Here is a 23,742-nt window from a genome sequence, read left to right as displayed (position 1 = left end):
AGGTTGCGCTTCTCCGTAAGCGGAACCCGGGGATGACGATATGACATGACATCTTCTACAACACAACCACGTGATGTGCGACTCTCGGCCCAATTATTATATTAAAAAAACACTCTTGCCCTCTGTCATTTGTTGTAGACAATAGTCTTTGCAACGCAGGCCTAAAATGGCTGTTACATTTGTTAGGGCAGAGGATGAGGTGGGCACGGAGTCTGTCACGGCGGTGCTTGTAACGTCATGCTGATAATTATTAACAAACATCAATAATAATAATAATAATAATAATAATAATAATAATAATAATAATAATAATAATGGGATGATGGGAAATGAGGGAATGGGAAAATCAATAACAAAAGAGGATAAAAAAAAAATACTGTTAAGCCTCGTGCCAAGGTCGCCAATTCTGGAGAGCCCGAGCTCCCTTCGTGCAGCCCGTAGAGGAAAAAGAAAAGGAAGAAGGGGAGGGGGGGGGGGAGAAAAATGAGAAGACAAGTGAAGGAAACTCATCACGGGGGAGAGAAAGAAGTTGAATAAGTGAGGCTCTAATGCTATATACTTAAAAACACAGTATTATACTAACAACGTTTACATCTAAACCCAACACCAGTTAGCGGGGTGGTAAAAATACATCACAAAAAAAGCACCTAAAAGCTAAGCTTTACCGAAGGACGAGAGTCTTTTTTATCTTTCTTTTTAGCTTTTCCCTTTATTTTTTTTTCTACTCAGATAGGATTTCAGATAGAGTGAAATTAAGAAAACCTAATCATTGAGGGCTAGGGGACACGCCAAATGTTGCTTTTTTTAAAATTTATCATACTAAACTTCCATTAGTAGTGTTGTTGAAGAAAACGAACAAGAGAAATGAACAGGACTATAAACTAAGACAATTGCGATGTAAGAATAAAACCGGTAAACCTACGTATTCATTATTGGGATTTCCAGGTGAAATAGAAACGGAAAATATAGCGTGAAAAGATATATTAGTAATGTACTTATAGACTGTTAGGGAAGCAGAAAATAAGGTGTTAGAAGACGTATTAGCAATTTATGTATGTATGCATGCATGAGGGCTAAGATCAGAATGCACTTCCCTGTGAAATGGAACTAATTAAGAAGCTGATATTAATCTGAGATAGATGAAAAATCAGATTTCTCTAAATATGAGAGAAAGGATAAAGATGAAATTAAAAAAAATAAGATTTTATGTTAATATGAGAGAAAGGATGAAGGAATACAGGTGGGCAGATACACAGCACGACCATTGACACGAAGGCTCTTCAAAGCTGCCGACGCGTCTATAACATCCTTTTCCATTTGGGCGGTGGGGATGCTGGCTGGACACGCGTCAGAGGGGCCGTGAATGATGCCAAAGAGCAAAGAAAAGGGGGAGAGGGGGACAACGCCCCCCACCTGGACCTGCCAGAGGGAAGGGGGTGATGGCCGTACATACGACAACAGTAATAATATAAAGCTCATTACCAAGTGATGCGGGGATTGATAAACACCGCTTTGTACAATTCTCTTCTTCTTCTTCTTCTTCTTCTGGAAAGGTAATCCAATACAGCGGCTCCAGGAGCCAGAATCACAACACAGGTTACAGGGGGGAAAAACTTCGTCGTAAAACACAGTAAAACATTCAACATGTAAACTCCAAATGTAAAATACGGGACAAAACAATACTTTTTACCATAATAATGCCTCCGATGAGCTTGAACTGTTGGCATAATGCCTGGTCAGTATTCTCTTGATTGCCACAGAGCTTTACTTTTGGACATGTAAAAGTTCAGTTTTCTTTTATTGCAAATTAATATTTCACTGGAATTCTCACTGCGATTGAAAAACCATCTTAGTCTTGATGGCTTTGAAGTGTGCAGTATACTGAAGAATCTGTAGTAGTCATTTGAGGCATGAGGAAGGTTGGTAATTTGATGGGTAGTTTTTAACATAAATAAAAAGCTTACATGAAACATATGCAGTTCAAGACATCAGATGAAAAAAAAATAATGGGAAAATAAGAAAAACTCTGTGGCAGTTCAAGGCAATACATACATAAACAATATCCAATCCCTTAGCTTGCGGTAAAAACAACCCTTATTTTTATTAGCATATTTGCATAAGCATATGCTCATGGCTGCATTGCTTTCAGTTTTGTAATGCTTAAGCGCAAAGGCAGACAAATATACTGTACAATGAATCTGCCTTGAGAGTAACCTTCGAAAATCACAAGTTCCTTTTATGTTTTTATTTATTTTTTGGCCTAAGTAAAGAAAAAAACATTCTTCATGAGCGTACTAGCAACTTCATTCCATGAATATAAAGGGGGATTATGTTTATATCAGATTCAAGCAGTTACATTCATATTACCTTCACAAAAAGCCACTCGTTCACTGTCATGGCACAATAATACTTTTAACATCAGTTCTAGGTAAAATACATAAATAGCCGTATATCTTCAGAACTTCAGTACAAAGTTGATAGTGCATGTCACGGGCACTGCAGAAACAGAATGTCTGGTAGACGTTTAAATAAAATTTTACAAAAATCTCGCGTGTTTAACAGTTAAGAGAACCGCTGTCAAAAAGACGAATCCATTTCTAACGCTCGTGACGTACACTTCGAAAGATCACAAAGGCGGAATATCTGATGTGTAACCTTAAGACTAAAGAAGACATCATTCCCATTACAGCGTATAACATATAAGGCACTCGTATCACGAATAGTTTTGGCACAATAGTGGGGCTGAAATGCGAGCCTTACCGGGTAACAGTACATTATTCTCGAGACAAAAAGAAAACACTAAAATATTTTAAATGGGCGCATTTGGAAATGGAAAATGTTCTATAAATACTGTACACATAGATGGCACTTCTTATGGCACGGGGCTTCTTCAGAGTCAAGGCACAGAAGAATACTTCTTAAAAAAAATATGAAAAGAACTAGGAGCTTTCGTGTTAGGTAGCCATCTTACTGAACTCGAACGTAGTAGTATTATGGATAATTGAAGACATGAATGGGTGGCTAAGGAGTTATCATGCGTGGCACTTAACAAAAGATCAAAATACTCAAATGAAAGATCTCGGGAAGAGTTGTTGAGAGCATAATGCTCGTGGACTCCTGTGTAATAAATAGAAGCCGAGTATTTCTTAGAAAAATGGCGATATCCGAGTAGGTCATTGTATTAACAATAACTGTAGTAGTAATCATTTCTGTCCCTTACAACACCAAAAATAGAAGATTTTATACCAGAAAGTCTCTACCGTTGAACATGGACATTGTACGTGTGAATGACAAACTGGAAGATTCAGCCTGTAGTTAGCAAGCAAGAAGGTATGCACTTTTGAGTGTAACCTTCCATTATGACAGTTAAGGGACTGTACTGTAAAATTCTTTGTATCATATAATGCCACGCGAAGAAATTACAGAAACAAATCTAAAAATGTTTGCATAATTAGTCTATATTAATCATAACCAGATGAATCACAAACCATAGAAATGAATGTGGGATTGCCCTCACGTGAGACACGTAGCAGATAAAAGCTTTAAAGAGTTCTTCATTAGGCTATATGACTACTGATTTTGACATCAGCAATAGTGAGAAACGTGAAAATGTCACGAAATACCAACAAGACACTTAATGAGAATCATGAAATTATTCAATCTCCTGACAGACACAAAGCTGGGGGTAGATTTTTCTCGGTGTAACACTGCCGTAAACACAGAATTCCATTACCATTTTTTGTTTAAACTTGGAGCTTTTTACCATTCGAGCTCCGACCAAATCCAGATAGAATGAGAAACAGCACAGAAAGAAAGGTGATACTTTTGATTTGCATTTTGCTCTGTCCTTCAACGCTCTAGGGTTAATCTGAAAGAAGGTAACCTACCTAAACATTATTTTCGAAATCAAGAATGAATATTTTTTTTCAATTAACTCCGTTTAATGTATATCAAAAGACAGAAACGTTAAAAGACAAAACGATATTTCAGGTCGGTTTATGTTTGTCTAAAGGCATATTATTTGCTATGGAGGGATGGATGTATGGGGTCAAAGCCTTGACAGTTGGGATCAAGAGGCCACTGACTTACTATCGAGATATGTGCCAGACGATCATTTTCAGACCTTATGAGATAGAAATTAATAATGGTGATAGATCTTACGAGAAGTCATATCTGAGTAAAAAAAAAAAAAAATAAAAGTTTGATGTTAGTTATGACAGAAAAGTTATGCATGACAGTAACTGGCATCGTTGAAGCGTTATATATTTGTGTTGAAAGAAATCGAGCTAAAGAACGTTATTGTTCTTCAAAAGTGAACATCCTAGGAAAACTTCCGATGCTTAGGAAAAAATGCAGTGGCACAAAATGTGTGTGTAATCACTTATAGGAAGTGCGTCTTTGTAAGAGTAAAGATGGAGAAATAACACAAAAAAAAATTTACACCAGTACAGATTAGGCGTGTAAGCCCGACTCGGTTCTCCTTCACAGAGAGGAAATTAACTACCTTAAAATGGCTGCCCGCATACTCTAAGCGTTCAAAATTCAAGTTATAATTCTAAGTATAAAAAAAGAATAAATACGCATGAAAAAATAGTAGATAACTTGAAAGAATATGCATTAACATATTTTTCCCTTAACACTACGGCTTACAATCTAAAGTCCTTCATTTCTGCGGCTTAGGCATATGCCTCTTCATATGAAGGGCTAAGTGGTCGGAGCGCGCGAAGGACCTCTCGCACACTCTGCACTTGAAGGGCTTGGCGCCTGTGTGCTTGCGGTAGTGCCTCGTCAGTTCGTCCGACCTGGCGAACCTCCATTGGCACTCGGGCCAGTGACACCTGTAGGGCTTCTCTCCTGAAAACAAGAGAAGGAAATTTTTAATGTCAGTAAAAGTGGGAAGCGTTCCACTCTTATCTTCAAGTCAAAACCATTTTTCTTTTCATTTAAGAGCATGACTACAGTATGCGTGAACAACGCCTGTGCAATAGATTTAAACATTTACTGTATATACATACATACAATCTTTCTTTATATACTTTTTAAAGTTAGTAAAAGTGGGAAACGTTCCACTCTTATTTTCAAGTCAAAACCATTTTTCTTTTCATTGAAGAGCATGACTACAGTATGCGTGAACAACGCCTGTGCAATAGATTTAAACATTTACTGTGTATACATACATACAATCTTTCTTTATATACACACATGCATCCATATACTCTTTCCTGTGTGATGAAATCAATTACATGCTGAATATAACAAATGTTAGTTAAATCAAGTTTATTAAACGTGGAACCCGAAAATTTGATATCACCCTTGCAAAGCTCGTATAAGACTTAAGCGAAGTGAGGCAGAATCCTTAGGAATGTCCTCTGGTTGAATAACCTGTACTCAGTATGTGTTTACTAAAACTATATAAAAACGTGCTGTCTTTTTCGTCAGCCGTCGGCTCCAGCTCAGGAGCCACGATCGTCGTCGAAGTCAAGACCACATCAAGTGTTCCGTTGACTGGATTGTAAACAAATGAGCCAAAAATTTTATGAATGAACCTAGCAAGGTGTGAAGGGTGGGCGTACCGTGGCCAGTGCAGTAAGCCCACACCCACCTTTCTCAATGGCCAGCAGCTCCGCCCTCTTCCTTTTATGGCCATGACCACAACCTAATACGGAACTCCATAAAAACCCCAACAGCGGTCAGGACACCTATGCACTTGGCCGGCATATTTGGGCTTGGAGACTTTGACCCCCTGGGATACTATCAGTATGATTCTCTTCTCTCTCTCTCTCTCTCTCTCTCTCTCTCTACTGAAGCCAATAAAAAAATAGCCTCCAAGCTCCATTCAGAGACCAGCCAAGAGCAAGAGCCTCTTGCCCCCAAGCTCCCCCAAAAAAACTTATCTTAAGAATGAAAGTCCTGTTTGTGGGGGGGGAGGGGGGACGGTGGTGGTGCAAATCCGGTTATCCATTCAGAAAATCTTAGCTTCAGAGCTCCTTCATCAGTAAAAGAAAATATCGTTTCAGCCAAAGCTCCTCTCTTTTAAAAATGACCAGGTAATTCTGCATTCAATGTCTTCTTGAAGACATGATTTTAATGAGCAGCAGCAGTGACGAAAATCAATCTTCATTGATTACAAAAAAAGAAAAAGGGAAGCATCGCTCTCGAAGGAGAGGTGTTTGAGATGTACGGGTTTCGCGTTAGATGAAGTTGGCCTTATGCCAGCACGGGGCCTTGCTCTTTTGAGCAGCCTGTTAAGGAAAAAAAAAAATAGAAAAAAACCTGTTCCGTCCTGAGGATCTTCCAGCAAGGCAACCAGCCACTCACCCTCCAGGACAAGAGAATGGACGGCAGCCAACTAAATGTCTGTCCCCCAACCCCTACCCCAAAAAAATCCCCCATCAAACCTCTCTCCACCACACCCCCGCAGCAATAACTACCAGTGACCTCTTCATTGTTTGGTATCGTCTTCAGGGCTCGAGTTGACTCTTTACTTGTTTTTGGCCACTGGTTCTCCCTCCTTCGAGGGTGACAATGTTCTCTCTCATCCCATATTAATCGCAGTTTATTATAAAACACTCAATGCCTGTTTCCCGCAAAAAATGCTTATTATTTTTGGGACTTTTGCATGCCGTTTGAGAATGATGAAAAATGACAGACATACAAAAAGCTTGTTCCATTTCGATATTTTCTCCTTGACTGGAACCTCTTCACTGCGGGTATCTTTGCAGTTGTCACAGAACAACCGCTCGAGGAGGAAAAATATCCCAGCATATTTTTTTAAAGTGTCTGAACTGCTCAATACAAAAAGCATTCAAGTTTAAAGGAGTCTGTGGGGAACAAGGCATACACCTTGTGGTCACAGCTCAGTAACGTTGGCCTTTCAAGTTTCCTGTCTTTCATCTGCAATAAATTCCGAGGAAACTTTAGCACCCTGCCATAGCCCAGTAAATTCTGTGCATAATTCAACGCACTGTTGAAGCTACGTAATGTGAGGCTAATTCAGCACTGTTAAGTTGGACAAATTCCGAGGGAAATTTGGCCCGTTGTCAAAGCCGAGTGGAATTAACTCGAGAGGAAAATTCAGCATACTATCAAAGCTAAATAAACTGTCCTTAATTTAGTACACTGCCAAAGCCATTTAGAAAACTCAGTGTGCATTGTCATTTTACCTTTACTGTGCACACATACACGTATATGCCTTGTGTAGGCATGTATACGATACTAGGATAGTACAGAGTGCAGGATAACGAAAATGTTGCATTATCTCTGAAGAGAGAGAAATTTTGTCATCTTCAGAAAAAAAAAAAGTGTAAAGAAGACTATGAGTGCGTGATGTCTGTTATGGCGGCTGTGTGTGTGTATTCCTTCCCAGTATCTTTTTTTTTTTCTCCCCGTCGAGACTAATTTTCTTCGTTTTTCACTCATTCTTCCTCTCGCAACACAGCCGGTTGACCCCAGTAAGTGACCTTTACGTGCCCCAACCTCACAATCATCATCATCATCTCCCCCTCCATAACTTCCATGGATTCTCCCCCTTCCCCCTACCCAGCTCCTTCCCCAAATCGGGAATTCCATTGCTTATGCATCTTTCCTATTCTTAAACTTATATTCGGTGTTATTCATTAATAGTTGTTAACGATTATGTAGAAAATCCGCGCTGGGCACGGTAAAATGAATACACGTTTAACAAGTTATGCAAATCCGTGAGTATCTTCTGCCAGCTTTCTAAAAGACAAGACACCCATTGTCCATCTCTTTAAATATAATGAAACAGCCCTGGTTTACAATGCACGCGCCAGCGTCCTCCAAACCGTAGAAGGCGAAGATAAGGCCGAGTTAATCACAGTTGGCCTTCCTATTGGACTAACATAATCGGCCAGACCCAATCGGATGCTGGCACGATGCCCCGAGGGAGCAAATGCAAAAGCTGCACCTGCGGCAACTACCGATTTTGCAAAGACTTTCGGCCTGTCCTGCTGGTTGTTTGGGCCCTTATAAGGATGAGGCGCCTTCGAGCTACCAAAGACCAAAAGGCATTTTTTCTTTTCCTTTTTGCACAGGCAAGGGCATCCGTCCCATGGCATTTTTATTCTTCTCTCTCTCTCTCCTTCTCTCCCTTCGCGGCTTCGTGACCGTGGCCAGACAAACGTTATCCATCGGAGTGATTATGGGCTTATGAATTATTGATAGTCCCATGGAATCGTCCCGCGGTTGGGGTGCTATCCGCCATCTCTGGCCTGCAGCGTCACGTAGAGACATTTATGTGATTTAACTTTCGCATGCCGTACTTCGTACAGAGTTCTTAAATCAGTTTATACAGTTTTAAAATAGTTCCGTTGACACTGCGATCTTTGAAATGCATCGAGCATCCCCCTTGACTGCATCGTCGAGGCGCACAGATACACAAGTCTCAAAAGAATGCGAAAGCATCGTACCTCAGCCAGCCTACTCAAATTGTGAATGAAGACTCGAGCCGTCGCTCATTGGTTGGCTGTCCCGTGTCCGAATCCTTGGTTGCAGCTGGAAATTAACGTTACTTCATTTTTTCCCCATTGAATTTTCATTCATAATTTTAACGCTGGAAGTTCTCTTGAAAACCGGAACAAGATTGTGAAGAGAAACTAAATTAAGTATAATGTACTGCTGCATAGGCTATTTATATTAAATATCGGAAGACGAAGAAGAGAGCACGAAAAAAATCGGTTTCTTATAAACATTCTGGATTTTTTTTTTCAATACGAGACTCCCACCCATCCCCTCCCACCTCCCCGCCCCCAAATACTGGACTCTCACTGCGCCTAGGATTCCACATCTGTTTAAAATTTATTATTTTACGAGTTGTAAATGATTCTTCAGGTGCAATTATATGAATTTATGGGCGTTTTACGTGCGTAGTACCTAAGATTAAATCAAACTAAGACAAAAGGAAGCTCGGTAACTGTAAGCTATTAATAAATTATGACTTCATGTACCTGAAATGCAACGCTTGTTTTTCTTTTACCTGAATTTCACCACCTGAATGCCAGCATACTTAAAAAAAAGTCATGCAACGTGTCTTGTAATACATTTGCTTGTTTAAGAAAATAATCATTCACACTACACAATATGTACAGTATAAATATGTGTGTATATATAATATATATATATATATATATATATATATATATATATATATATATGTGTGTGTGTGTGTGTGTGTGTGTGTATGTATGTATGTATATATTTTTTCGGATTGCCGTGTCACATTCCGTGTATACGAGATTTAGTGAAATTTATTTAGCTTTCGAAGGAGCTAACTCCCTTCTTACGAGAAGGAAAGGAAATGGTCCCTTCAGAAGCGGAATACATTTCACTGTCGTGCTTTCTGATTACTTTAGAGTAGTTAAACACTTGAACTGTCTTGCTGTAAAAGGCCTTGATGCAATAATAGGCACGTGACTGCCAAAGAGGCAGCCGGTATAAGCATTATGCCTGCTAGCTTCATTGAGTCGATAAAGAGAAATAGTCGTGAAGGCTACTTCAGTGAATAACTTATATTCGTAGAATCTCAAACGTCGGATGGTTTCTGTTCCAGGTTGCCGTCACCCAAATGAATTAAAAACTTATCTCCGGTACTTATGCTTAACACAAATAACGCGTCTTCGGATTCTTGCAGGAACTCCCACCTCTGTTTAGTATTACGACAAAAATTTGCTCGAGTATACACATTACATATATATATATATATATTTATATATACACATATGTATCTGTGTATATATATATATATATATATATATATATATATATATATATATATATATACACATTACTTTGTATATAAAGTAGTCTCAGTTCTTTGCACCCCCTTATTGAACAGGCCACAAGGCCCACTAACAAAAACATGTGCATCGTGAGAGTGGGCAAACATGTATTGATTTCATATACTGCCTGAAAATTCATATAACATGAATTGAATTTCTTCACACAGGAGCGCAATTACGCAATAAAAGATAAACGTACACGAAGACATTTGCTCCGGGTTTTTCAGTTTGTTGACTTACCTGTATGGATCCTCTGATGTGCTTTTAGGTGTGAAGACTTCGTGTAAACTTTAGTGCACCCTGTGGGGGAAAATAATGATTTTAAAAGAATTATCTACCGATTAAATTGAGGGAGATCCAGAATAAATATTCAGGAAACTGCTAATAATTGCCAAAGAAAATTATCATCTTTCTTAAATGTATTTGCGTACTAGTAGTCAAAATCGATATTTAATTATAGCAAAAAATATTCATTTTTAGAGATAATTTTTTTATCAAAGTTTACAAGGATTGAGAGAGAGAGAGAGAGAGAGAGAGAGAGAGAGAGAGAGAGAGAGAGAGAGAGAGAGAGAGAGCACGTTCTCACCTGGGAAATCACAGTGATGAATTCTTCTCTTTTCCAACTCTGGGTTATTCCTCCTGGAATACTTTGGAACGGGAACAGCCTCAGTCAGGAGAGTGGATGGAATCGAAGGGGAGGGGACCAAGGGAGGATGATTGACGCCCACGACACGCCCACGGCTCATACTAGTGGTACAGGCTGTACTACAGCTAACGCCCGTCGTAGTCACACAGGAGGGCGGCATGACGTAGGGTGGAGGGGGTGTGCGGCGGTAATGGTGATCTGCTGGCGATCCTTGGTCGGACGCGGGCGGGGTAAGTGGCATGCACACCCTCGTAGGCGCAAGCATAGGGCTGGTATCTGGATATCTGAAGGCAGGATGGGTGGTGGTTGGAGTGGTTGCGGAAGTCATAGGGGGAATCCTGGGCTGCATTATCAGAGGTGGCGGCGAAGGCGTCGACAGCAGCTTTGGCAGTTCGGAAGAAAGACTGCAATGGGTATATGCCGGCTCCTCCAGTTTCATGTTGATTTCCGGCGGGTGGTACGGCCTACTGGGCGGCAAAGGGCCGAAGTGCGCCACGGTTGGGTCTGGGGTCTCGGGGTCCAGGGAGCTTATGGAACTGGTCACGTCTTCCCATATGTTGGGTATGGGCATTGGCTCCGGCTTGATGAAGACGTCTTCTTCTGGGGCATCCCGAAGGATGACGGGGGAAACGTATGTGTTAGCATTGGCCGCCCCCACAGACATTTCCTCCTCCTCCTCCTCCTCCTCCTCCTCCTACTCCGCCGCCTGCACCTCTTCTGTTCATCCACCCTTCGGCCGCTGGATCCTCAACTTCGAAAAATTCATCAATCTGGGACGCTGAGTCCCGTCTGGGTTGAACTGACGCCTCTTGCAGATTTGGCAGATATTTGTCCAGCTCAGCCTTGGGGGGAAGACGATAAAAGGAAATGTTAATATGCAGGAATGCAGTATCCATGTTCATTACAATCATCATTACTATTAAATGGCTGTGTCTCTTGTAGTGTTATAAACAGAACGTATGACACTTTCATACTCGGGGAAAATCATGATTTATATTTTATCGTATGGGTTTCATCATATGAATTATTTCTATAACCAGTGGTAAAGAGCACTGTAAATGAGATAAGAATAGACTATTTTTTTCATGAGATATTCGACTTACTTGTGAATTTTAAGAACTAGCAATGTATCATTTCCGTGAGACGTATTAGCAGTCATTAATTAACATAGCGTAACACTGCTATCATTACTGCGTTCTCCTTAGCAATGAAGAATCATATCTGTTGTGGTTGCTAAAACACCTTGCGATGCTATTGTTGTATAAGGGAACAATGGGGAAAATCTGATAGGAAATAAAGCAAATCGCAGCAATCCTCTATTTCCTCTCGCACTTACAATAAGCCTAAATGAACATCACCTAATAATCGGTCATAAACGAAGCGAGAAAATTACTTAACACCGAAGATAAAGGATAGGTGCCCATCTCTCTCACTGTTCTTTTGTCCTCGAAGAAATCAATAGATAGGGAATCTACTAAAGCGACCCAAAATCCCTCGGTAATCAGGGATTGACATTTTAATCCCCTCCGATCCCTAATTGCTAATCATCGAGGCCCATCGGGGGACCACTGGTCGCCTGACAAGGAATTCCTACTAATCGTTAAGGGTCATTTTACCCTTGGCCGGAAGTTCATCTCATTCATGAAAGCTTCCAAACTCGTTGGGCCTTCTCTGTGAAGAAAAAGATTCTTGTCACCCGAAACAAGCGCCTCTCAAACACACGTGTTTTGCCTCGGGGCATTCAGGTGCGTAGGGTCAGGTCAGGCCAGGTCAATTTTGGGATTAAAATACCTTGGTCATTCATGCTCAGACTTGGTGCTGATCATTCATAAATATTGGCGCCACTGGGGAAGTTTTCGTTTGGCATGTTTGTGTACTACATTTCCAACAGCAAAAGCAGAACGAATTAGCATATTTTCTCCCATGTCGTCGACTAAGCCTTAATCTGGTCTGGAGACCAGATTAAATCTTATACTGGAACGTTCTCTATGATTGTCCCTTTATCAGGAGAATATTTGCACATTAAATCATATACTGGAACGTTCTCTATGATTATCCCCTTATCAGGAGAATATTTGCACATCAAATCATATACTGGAACGTTCTCTATGATTATCCCCTTATCAGGAGAATATTTGCACATTAAATCTTACATTGGAACGTTCTCCATGATTATCCCCGTATCAGGAGAAGATTTGCACATTAAATCATATACTGGAACGTTCTCTATGATTATCCCCTTATCAGGAGAATATTTGCCTGTGTAGCATTCATTTAAGTAAATAATTACAGTCGTGACCTAGAAGTAATGATATAGCAAGAAAAATTAATCTTGAAACTATTTTCTTGAATAGTATCTCAGCTCGTATACGGATCAGTGGCATCAGTGACATTTGAGCTACTTACACCAAAAAGCGTGAGATGGAAAACTTTCCTGCTTTCCATTTGTTCGGATTCCACAATAAGCTGTAGGTCCCGTTGCTAAGTAACCAATTGGTTCTTAGCCACGTAAAATAAGTCTAAATCATTCCTAGAGAGCTGTTAATCAGCCAGTGGTCTAAAACTGATACTTGTTAAGTAAGTCTGAAAAGTAAGTCAGTCGCACGCCCAGATATTTAACCACTGGTAAAATAATTAGTAGGTTTTTGCAGTGATTGAACAGCATTTCATAAACTGAAGGGCATATAAACACTAGAAACACAATTAGATCAACTTTTAGTTTAATACTTGCGACAGGATTTAAAAAAAAACGGAAGAATCTTTATCAGAGCCTTAAAGGGAAGTCCGTAGTGGCTTTTCCCCCACCCTGCCATTCATTCAGCCCCCTGAGGAAAACACCTGTGCGATAGGGACCACCACTGGAAGCTCTGATTCATTCATAAAATCGGCCGCCTAGCTGCTGCCGGGGGCTGGCTGGCTGTCTTACCCGTACCTGCGGCTGGTACAATAAGTAATCTCCCTTCCATTTGAACGCTTTCGCGGATCAGCAAAAAAAAAAAAAAAAAAACTTGTTTTTGAGAGGATAAGACTTCGAAAGAATAACAAGGATGTCTGTGGTTTCTCAAGCAGGAAGTCTTTTATGGCTTGGTCACCTGCACAGCAAATCTCTCGAGCTAAGAGTTAATAAAAATGGAAGGAAATGCAGTGAAATCTCGTTCAGTCCTGGCGAGGTAGACAAGACTTTGAATGTCAAATGGTTCATTTGCTTGATATTCTTGACTTCATGAAAACAGTCGTAAGTAAGTTTAATAAATAGTAATATAATTTCAATGTAAAACCACACAAATTACAGCTTCCAAAATCATTCTATGGCAAGTTGGCAATGATTCCAATATTTTTTACATTCCTAACAAATGGGCAAGGCAGAATATAAGGTTATTCAAGAGTTATCGCTTTATTATTCACTACTGAGACCATATCTACCAAAACGGACATAACAGTTTTACAGCGAGATTAAACAAAATATCACAGTAATTACAACAAATGGTTACTTGAGAGAGAGAGAGAGAGAGAGAGAGAGAGAGAGAGAGAGAGAGAGAGAGAGAGAGAGAGACTTTCGACCATTCATCGTATATCAAAAACATGACATCACAAATTCCTGAAGCAAAGTCTAACGGAATCATGTAATAACTAAATGAACTGGTAATGAAAAAGAGAACAACACTCCCCCCCCCCTTTTCCACACGCGCACGCACCAGAAAAACACTAAGGTCTGGTTTTCACAAGAGACATAAAATTCTCGGAATGTCCGGACCTTCGGGCAAGTGAGGAAAGATTGACAGAAAAACTGACAATATTCTTTCCCCCAAACAGGTTTATATTGCTTGAAGAGGAATCTGACTGGAGTAATCGAAGGCAAATGCCGGAGAAGAAAACGGCGAGCGTAAGTGCATGGAAAATTGTGCATGCGCTCTCTCTCTCTCTCTCTCTCTCTCTCTCACACACACACACACACACAGACAGAGCACACAGAGCTAGTGTGTGCTCTCTCTCTCTCTCTCTCTCTCTCTCACACACACAGAGCTAGTGTGCTCTCTCTCTCTCTCTCTCTCTCTCTCTCTCTCTCTCTCTCTCTCTCTCTCTCACACACACACACACACACACACAGAGCACACACACACACACAGAGCTAGTGTGTCTCTCTCTCTCTCTCTCTCTCTCTCTCTCTCTCTCTCTCTCTCTCTCTCTCTCTCACACACACACACACACACAGAGCTAGTGCTCTCTCTCTCTCTCTCTCTCTCTCTCTCTCTCTCACACACACACACACACACACACACACACACACACAGAGCTAGTGTGCTCTCTCTCTCTCTCTCTCTCTCTCTCTCTCTCTCTCTCTCACACAGAGCTAGTGCGCTCTCTCTCTCTCTCTCTCTCTCTCTCTCCTCTCTCTCTCTCTCTCTCTCTCTCATAATATAAAAACTGTTCCTTTTGAAATCGGACGATTTTCGAGAAAGTAGTCGCGGCCCCATTCAACTGCATCAGGAATGCGACACTGCGAAATATTTACAGTTTTCCTTGTAACGATGTACTGATATGCATGCTGATGGCTGATTTATCCTTTCATATTAATGATCATCCAGCCAAAACGTGTATTGTAGCTAAAGTTTGTGTTTCCATCCTCATAACTATAGAAGCCTTCGGTGACTCAGAATGGAAGTTTCGGACTAAGTATTTGATCCTTAATTGGTTATCGTCTTTAGGTTGAAATGCAGTGCATCAGTGACTGGTATTCGTCCAAGTACCGTTGTCATGCAATCAATGACATTAGTAATGCAGTATGTCATCGTCATGAGATGATTCTATGGTAACCATCGTCTCTATTCTTGTCTTGGCCTAGAAGGCAATAGCAAGTGTCACATTTTCTCCTTGTAAGTGCCTAATCACCACACACCATTGTTCTTAATAGAATGAATACTGTAAGAAGTAGAATTAGCATGATCTAACGGTATAATTTTATCGACTATGTACCTCGTCTAGGCATTACAGTATCATTTATAGCCGCGTCTGAGAGCCAAAAGGCGAAAAAAATCCTGAGAACTGAGCAGACGGAAACAAATCTTGTTACCAGAGGCAATAGAGACGTTATTCGTGCCAAAGAAAACAGCAACATCTACTATTGAGCTTGTAAAGAGGCTTGACTTCGCTTTGAATTGAACTAACAATGGCCTTATAGAGCCGGTATACGGATCGAATGGGAGGGCCGTTGTATAGGCCACAAAGGCCTTGTCACACCTACAATAACGCCCTGGAAGGATACAATAGCTATCCGCGGCGATGCAGTAGCAGTCGCGTCGGCAACGATGAGGCCACTTGAGAAAGGAGATGCGTGCTTGCTGGCAGCAACAATCTTATTCTCTGACAGGTGGTAAAAGCAACTATTGGGAATGGAAATACTCGAGAAACACTTGCGCTGTCGTTGTTTCTAAACCAGGCCGTGGTTCATATCCACGCTGGCGCAGAAACACCTATCAATTATCATTGAAGATATTTGAGGCTTAGCATATATGAATATAAAAAAGTCGGGTGTAGGCTATGTGACGAAAAATCGATATATATATATATATATATATATATACAGAATGTATGTATATATATATATATATATATATATATATATATATATATATATATATATATATATATATGTATTTCTTCTTTTCTTTTAACGTGCTTTTATTCCCATTTTTTTTGTATGGGTAAGCCTATTGATGCCTTTTTGAAGTACTTTTTGATTTCTGTAGACCTGTGGTCTGATCGGATTGCTAGACGAGATATATATATATATGATTATATATATATATATATATATATATATATATATATATATATATACTTCTTATATAATGTGTGTTTTGAATGTCTGTCTGAATCTGCTGATGATAATGCGGACGCTCGCCAGATCCAGTTAAATTGCGTATACGCTTTTCCTCGTAATGCCTATTCATCGCCATCCTTAATAATATAATAATAATATTCGCCGAACTACATTAGTGGAAAAAGCAAAAGCCTGACCGGACATCCGCAAGGATAACTAGACGCGTGGGAAAGTATCATAACCGTGATTATATCCGCGAATTAAATAAATAAAGAAAAACAGTGTTCTACAGGATGTACTGACTTCTTACGGAAACACTGTGTTTACCCACGTGCTGTTGAATGTCTCCTTGTGTTACGGAATCTGCAGAAAAGGTGATGATAATAAACAGGAACTCGTGATATATATATATATAGTATGTATATATAGATATATAAATATATACAGTATATATATATGTATATATATATATATATATATATATATATATATATATATATATATAGAGAGAGAGAGAGAGAGAGAGAGAGAGAGAGAGAGAGAAACTGATACTGACTACAGGGGTTAAACAATTGTTTACAGTAGAGTTTCGTGTTAAAGATAGGGTACTATGAGAAACATTAAATGTTGAAATGTCATTGAACTTTTCCCTTTTACCTAAAATGTGACAGACAAAAGTTATTTTCCTACATGATACACATTTGTACACACGATACATCTAATCGGGTCGCACATGATTCACACGAAATTTTAATAAAAGACTGAATCACTCTTTCCGACTCGTAAGATTTTAAAACTGGGAAAAAAAATAAATAAAAACAATATTGAGCCTAATGCCTATTTTTTAAAGGTACTATAATCGTTTGGCCCGATAGGAATGTGACGTATTTTCCTATGTAATGGTAACCGGCAGCACGCGAGAGAGAGAGAGAGAGAGAGAGAGAGAGAGAGAGAGAGAGAGAGAGAGAGAGAGAGAGAGAGAAATGGGCTGTCATATCCGTTAAGCGCACGTCAAAGTAACGCAAACCAGGTCTTCTTTTTTTCATCTTTAAAGATGAGTAGATTAAGTTTCATCCTAAATATGACATATATATATATATATATATATATATATATATATATATATATATATATATATATATGTGTGTGTGTGTGTGTGTGTGTGTGTGTGTGTGTGTGTGTTAATTCAAGATCAACTTTTAAGTGAAAGGAAAAACTTACAAGTCGCGATGCAAGAAATTAAAAAGATCGCAGAAAAAACCCACCACCGGATGTTGTTATTGTCATTGCTTTACAAGAAACAAAGTCCACGAACATTGTTGACAGTCGGAAATACCTGATCTAAGCAGTGACGGGTGACAGTGAAGGCAAAGAAAAAAAAAAAGGCATTTTATATTCAAAGGGAAAACGTTTGGTGATTCATCTCTTAATTGCATTGTTCTGACAAAGACATTAATAAGAACAATTGGGCTTTTTGTTATGAGAACGCCCGTTACGGATGAGGTAAAAATTTCAGTCGTGGGAGAATGAAGGAGTCACAAGATCAACGTATGTTCATAAATCACATGCACATACATACGTACATAAATAAACGCATATGTATACACACATATAGGCTATATATATATATATATATATATATATATATATATATATATATATATATATATATATATATATATATATAGATTAATGATGAATCTTGTCGAGTCATTCTCGGTTATACAACAATACTGGAGGAGAAAATGCTAATCCTCTTTCATTCACCTTAAATAAATTTGGGTACGTTAGCCTCCCTGTGTATCCAATCAATTAAGATTAGGTATACATGACCCAAACTAATCGGATGACTAGAGTTTCCAGTGTTTTCGTGGTGTGTCAGCAGAGAAATTCCTCCCATGCAAACAACTTAGAAAAGAAAGTTTTTATCTAATCGTGGCGTTATGGATATTATGCCTTTTTACTGAAACATTCAGTACGAAAGTCTCTTTTAATTTTTTCGTGACATTTTACAGTGGTCACAGAGCTGTTAATTAAAATATTGCAAAAGTTATTATTACGGCAGTTATGAGCTAGTAAATTTAGTATGACTAAGGTAGATAGGGTATGGGATGCAGTATTTTATAATTGGAAAATTTGGTAGGCTACTAAGTTTCGTAAAGGTGTTGTGGTACAAGAATTCGCCGACTATAATTTACATTTTACAAAGACAGACAGACATACATGCAGACATCCAACGCAAGCATCAGATCCCGACACCCCCATTACTCTTTCTCAGAACTTTCCTTAGTTACCCCCTACTACTGATGCTTCAGCTTTCTAGCACTTTCTTTATGGAGATAGGAATTTCTCAAGGAAAAAAAATAAAGAAAAAAGAATGATTGGTGACAGGTTACTCCAATTGTCAACATCCATCATGTTTTTACAAGACGTCGCCTGGGGCATGTCAGTCTGTCAATCACCTATTAGTCTTCCATAAAAATATATTTGATCCCAAGTCTATCGCTCTTTGACTTTGGCGGGTGTCGTCATGACCATGAAGACGCTTCTGTACACACACACACACACATGTACTGTGTGTGTGTGTATATATACGAGTATATATATATATGTATGTATGTATGTATGTATTTATATATAATGTGCAAATTCATTTATGTAATGGGAAATGTTTAAGTTACTATATGCTTAATGGAGAGAGAGAGAGAGAGAGAGAGAGAGAGAGAGAGAGAGAGAGAGAGAGAGCTGCCGGCAGTACACCCATACCTTAATTATCTCAACCCTTTAGATAACTTTATAATTCTTATCTTTATTTCACCTGATAAGGTAAACAGTGTCAAGAATTTTTTACCCGTGAATTGACTGAGTATGGTATGTTTACTTGTTTACTCAAGACAGTGTAAAAACTAGTAGACAGCAGGGAGACAACGAAAACGAACACAGAAAACTTCAGTAAAGATGGGAGACATTCATTATAATGATTTCATGCAAATTTGTGGCGAAGAATATTTTATATATATAGTCAAATAAAACTTCCGTATTGAATGTGAATCAAACGTAACGTTTATCAAGATAAAATCAAGAAAACCAATCCGCAACAGTAGTAGTTTATTCTCATGTGAGTAAATGTTAAAAAGAAAATGTAACTATAGGCTGTCGGGCCTGTTGTAAATAATAATTTAATAATAGTAATAGGTTCTCATCTCGGAATTTGGTTTCTCTCGATGAATAAATAAAGAATTTCGCATCTTCATTTCAAAACTTTACTTTTTGAATGGAGAAGATAGTTAGTGACAACAGAGGTAACTAGTGACAAATTAGCACAACGTTGCGATCAGAATTATTATATTCTAAGTCGCATATGAAAATGAATGCCATCATACAATTTAAAATGATGCAAAAGAAAATGCTTACTTTTAATTATGTGGAAAACTACCTCTTGGAGATTATTAAGTAAATTTAGTTGACACTGGTACATATATTTTAGCTGTGCATTTTCACGCTGTTTATCATCATCTATATAAAGACTGATTTTGAAACTTATGGAGAATTTAATTCTCAAAATGACCTCCCCTCGCCAACGGAAATCCAAAGGAGAAACACTTACGGACACAGAAGCCCACTGAAGGGCGGTAGGGTCGTGCGTTTCACTCATATGGTCGTCACAATTGGGCACTATGTGGTCGTCATCACTGATGACGGCGACACGACGCACACGTTCGCACACAGCCTCCATCGAAGAAGCACTGTCACCTCTCGCTACTTCCACTGAGGGCGCGCTTCCGAGCTCTCCTCAGTTGTCTGCAGCTTCTTCTCCTTCGTCTTCTTCTTCTTCTTCTTCTTCTTCTTCTTCTTCTTCTTCTTCTCGTTTTCTATCCGACTTCGCGAGCCGCGACCGAGCGAGCGAGTAAAGCAGGACTTTGCTGCAGAATTTCAGAAAAGCAATTGACCACAGAACTGAAAAAAAAGAGGCACTGGTGACCTCTCTCCAAGTTGCAATCTTTTTATCTTTTTTTCCGGCGAGGTCACGTCACCCAGAGGTCCTCGTGCGGCGAGAAGTCGTAGTAAACAAGAACACCTCTCAAGAACCAGGCCTTCCTACACAGATAGTAGATCGAGGTCATGAACAAAGTGTAGGGAACGAAAGGGCCGTTGAGGGGTTGGAGACCGAGCGAGAGGGGGGAGGCGGCGGCAAGGCGTTCTGGCGCTGCAAGACAGACAGACAGACAGACTGGGAGGGCAGCACAACGCCGTTGCACGAGAGGAGAACGTCTATCCCAAACGACGGTCACCGGTTGACTGGCTGAACATGGGTCGCGAGCTGAGGCTTTTGGTCAAACCCGCCTCGTTTTCTATCAAAGTTGCCGGGAGACTGCAAGGAGGCACGATGCCGTTTTTTTTAGCTCGTATTATACGTTCGTATGTTGACGCCGTTCGTCTTGTTTTCGATTGAATCATTTGGTTCTGCGACTTCGTGGGCAGCCAAATCGATCGGTAAGGCGAAGAAGCGACCGGAATGGGCTGCAGGAGCAGAAACACTGGAGAAAATGTGGCCTCCGAAAGGTAAGAAATCGGCGACCTAAGATATGCGTGGGCAGCTTCCGGTCATCGTTTTCTTCCAGCCGCTCGGTTATGCATAATGAATCCTGGGGCGCAGCGAGCTCCTTATTAAACGCCCCCTTCTCATCCTCCTGCATCTAGCCCCTCTCCCCCCGCCCCCATTATCCTAAGTACCTCCCCCCCCCTTTTTTTTTGCTTATCCTTGCATGGGGACCGGGGCAGCGAGGTAATGGGGCCCTCGCAGTATTGCCGTTACTCGGAGATATTGCCAGGCACTGGTAAAGTTGCCCTCTCGTTGTGCAACATAGCAACATGGCATGGCGGATTTGCAAAAACTTCTTTTTAACTTCTGCAAACGCTTCGTTTTAATTTAACACTTTTTTCGTCTTTAGGGCCTTTTATCATTTAATCAAATGACATGCAACCTAGGGGTGTGTTTAGAAATAGGACTTCCATTCTGATAATTGCATCACTTTGTATTTCGTCAACTTGGCTTTTATAGTGTCATTGTTTTGCCAAGAGTAAAATATTGTGTGGGACATTAGTCCGTGAGGCGTGAGGGAAATAAACGACCTTATTGCTGCTAAAGGAAGAACAACAGTCGTTCAGAAACGACTAATGACTATGACGAATGACCAAGAAGTCTGCAGCGCGTGATTTGGGTTCCGACGTCATCTCATTCGTATTTTCATTTCTGAAAAAGGATCCACGTGACGTCGATTTGTTTTACAGCTGTTCTTTCAGTCGTCATTTCTTATTCTTGCGCGGGTGTGTGATAGAGAGCACACACACACACACACACACACACACACACACACACACACACACACACGCACAATCTGTCTTCAGGAAGTATTCTAAGATATCCTGGTGGTCACCTATTCTATATTGACTAAACCCAGCAATATATATTATATGTATGTACACATACATCATATATATATATATATATATATATATATATATATATATATATATATATATATATATATATATGTATATATATATATATATATATATATATATATATACTATATATGTATATATATATATATATATATATATATATATATATATATATATATATATATATATATATATATATATATATATATATATATATATATATATATAGTGTCTCAGTTATAGCCAGGACCCACTTAAGAGGAGCCTGGCTATAGCCATCCATTAGAGGCTATTGTAAATAAGAAGAGGGTACAGAAAAATTTTGTTGTGATTATCATAACTTTTCAGAGATGAATATTATGACTGCATAATTAAAGGAGACTTAAGCAACATATAGGAAAGGAAACCTTAGGCATTATTTAGTCAAGGACATAACTATAAAAAGCGCAACATTAGAACAATTCTTTCAAGTTTATAAATTTTATATTAAATTGCAGAGTGAAAAAAGTAGGATTGTCAGTGTCTATGTTTTGTGAATGGAGAAGTAAAATGATTGAAGTAATCAATGTAAAAATAAATTCTGAAGACCAAAGAAACCTAAACGGCGGGCAGTTTCACAGTGTATTCGAAGATTAGGAAACAGGTCCAAAACTCGTTAGACTGCAGGATGCAGGAGAACTGTCATTTCGAATGTTGATAAGTCGGGAATGATTGATTGATTTGTTAGCAAATGGTATTATTCGAAAGCGTTATATAACGAAATTAGCATGTTGAATAATAATCAAGTAAAAAATGCGCCGGAGTTTCTTTTGCGCAATCGAGTTTTCTGTACAGCTCATAATGAGGGCCACCGAAAATAGATCTATCTTTAGGCGGTCTCGGTGTAATGCTCTATGAGCCTCGGCCCATGAAACTCTCAGCCGGCCGTGGTGGCCTGTGTTGTTGCGTTGCCAGAAGCACGATTATGGCTAACTTTAGACATCAATAAAATAAAAACCACTGAGGCTAGAGGGCTGCAATTCGGTATGTTTGATGTTTGGAGGGTGGACGATCAACATACCAATTGGCCGCCCTCTAGCCTCAGTAGTTTTTAAGATCTGAGGGCGGACGTAAAAGAGTGCGGACAGAAAAAAGTGCGGACGGCACAACAGTGTTCTTTTCAGAAAACTAAAATTATGCATAGGAGAAGATAGCAGAAAGAAGAGCAAATCACAGGGCTAGATGAGGTCTGTCACGTAGTTTAAGGTTAAATGTTAAAGCGGAAAATCCCACTTTGCCAATTATACACTGAATCCCCCAAATGTCACAGACATCCAGATAAGCAAGGTTTATTGGGTCCTCGGATATTTGCGTTATAAAACAATTTGATAAAACAATTTGCTGGTTTCACAAGTCACTTACGCTAATGAAAGGGAAGAATGGGTTCTTCCGATGTAACTTCATTATGCAATGGTACCAAAGGATGACGGATAATTGATAACCACGAAAATTGTGACAATTATAGGTAAGGTAAATGAGAAATGACAAACAGGAAAAGCAGTGACTTGCGAATACACCGTATACGAAAGTTAATCCCAGGACCTGCTCTGGTTAATCCTAAACGCTTGAAGGTGGGTTTAACAGCAGTTATTGATAACGGCTTTGAAAATTCGAGAATGTAATTCATTATTGATAAACAGGTCAGAGTATTCTGGAGTCACACTATCTCTCTCTCTCTCACACAAACACGTACACTATATATATATATATATATATATATATATATATATATATATATATATATATATATATATATATATATATATATATATATATGCTTGTGTGTGTATGTGAGAGTTCCTCGTTGGACGAGTCGGTGAGTTCTCGGCTAGCACTCTGCTAGGCCCGAGCTCGAGTCTCCGGCCGGCCAATGAAGAATTAGAGGAATTTATTTCTGGTGATAGAAATTAATTTCTCGCTATAATGTGGTTCGGATTCCACAATAAGCTGTAGTTCCGTTGCTAGGTAACCAC

General features: G+C 39.4%; 1 protein-coding gene across 1 annotated transcript; it reads right to left on the bottom strand.

Moving 5' to 3' along the window:
- Positions 1-1,543: 1,543 nt before the first annotated feature.
- Positions 1,544-20,143, bottom strand: LOC136840122 (dendritic arbor reduction protein 1-like). Its single transcript, XM_067106518.1, has 5 exons — positions 19,872-20,143; positions 11,116-11,285; positions 10,384-11,084; positions 10,038-10,097; positions 1,544-4,854 (listed from the first exon to the last, which is right to left on the bottom strand). Exons 1-5 carry the CDS (start codon positions 19,998-20,000, stop codon positions 4,664-4,666), a joined length of 1,251 nt encoding a protein of 416 aa, XP_066962619.1. The 5' UTR covers positions 20,001-20,143; the 3' UTR covers positions 1,544-4,663.
- Between the last annotated feature and the right edge of the window lie 3,599 nt (positions 20,144-23,742).

This window comes from Macrobrachium rosenbergii, chromosome 7, assembly GCF_040412425.1.
Source record: "Macrobrachium rosenbergii isolate ZJJX-2024 chromosome 7, ASM4041242v1, whole genome shotgun sequence".
NCBI lineage: Eukaryota > Metazoa > Arthropoda > Malacostraca > Decapoda > Palaemonidae > Macrobrachium > Macrobrachium rosenbergii.
Note: the sequence above shows the minus strand (reverse complement) of the source record. Positions and strands in the feature narration are given on the sequence as shown.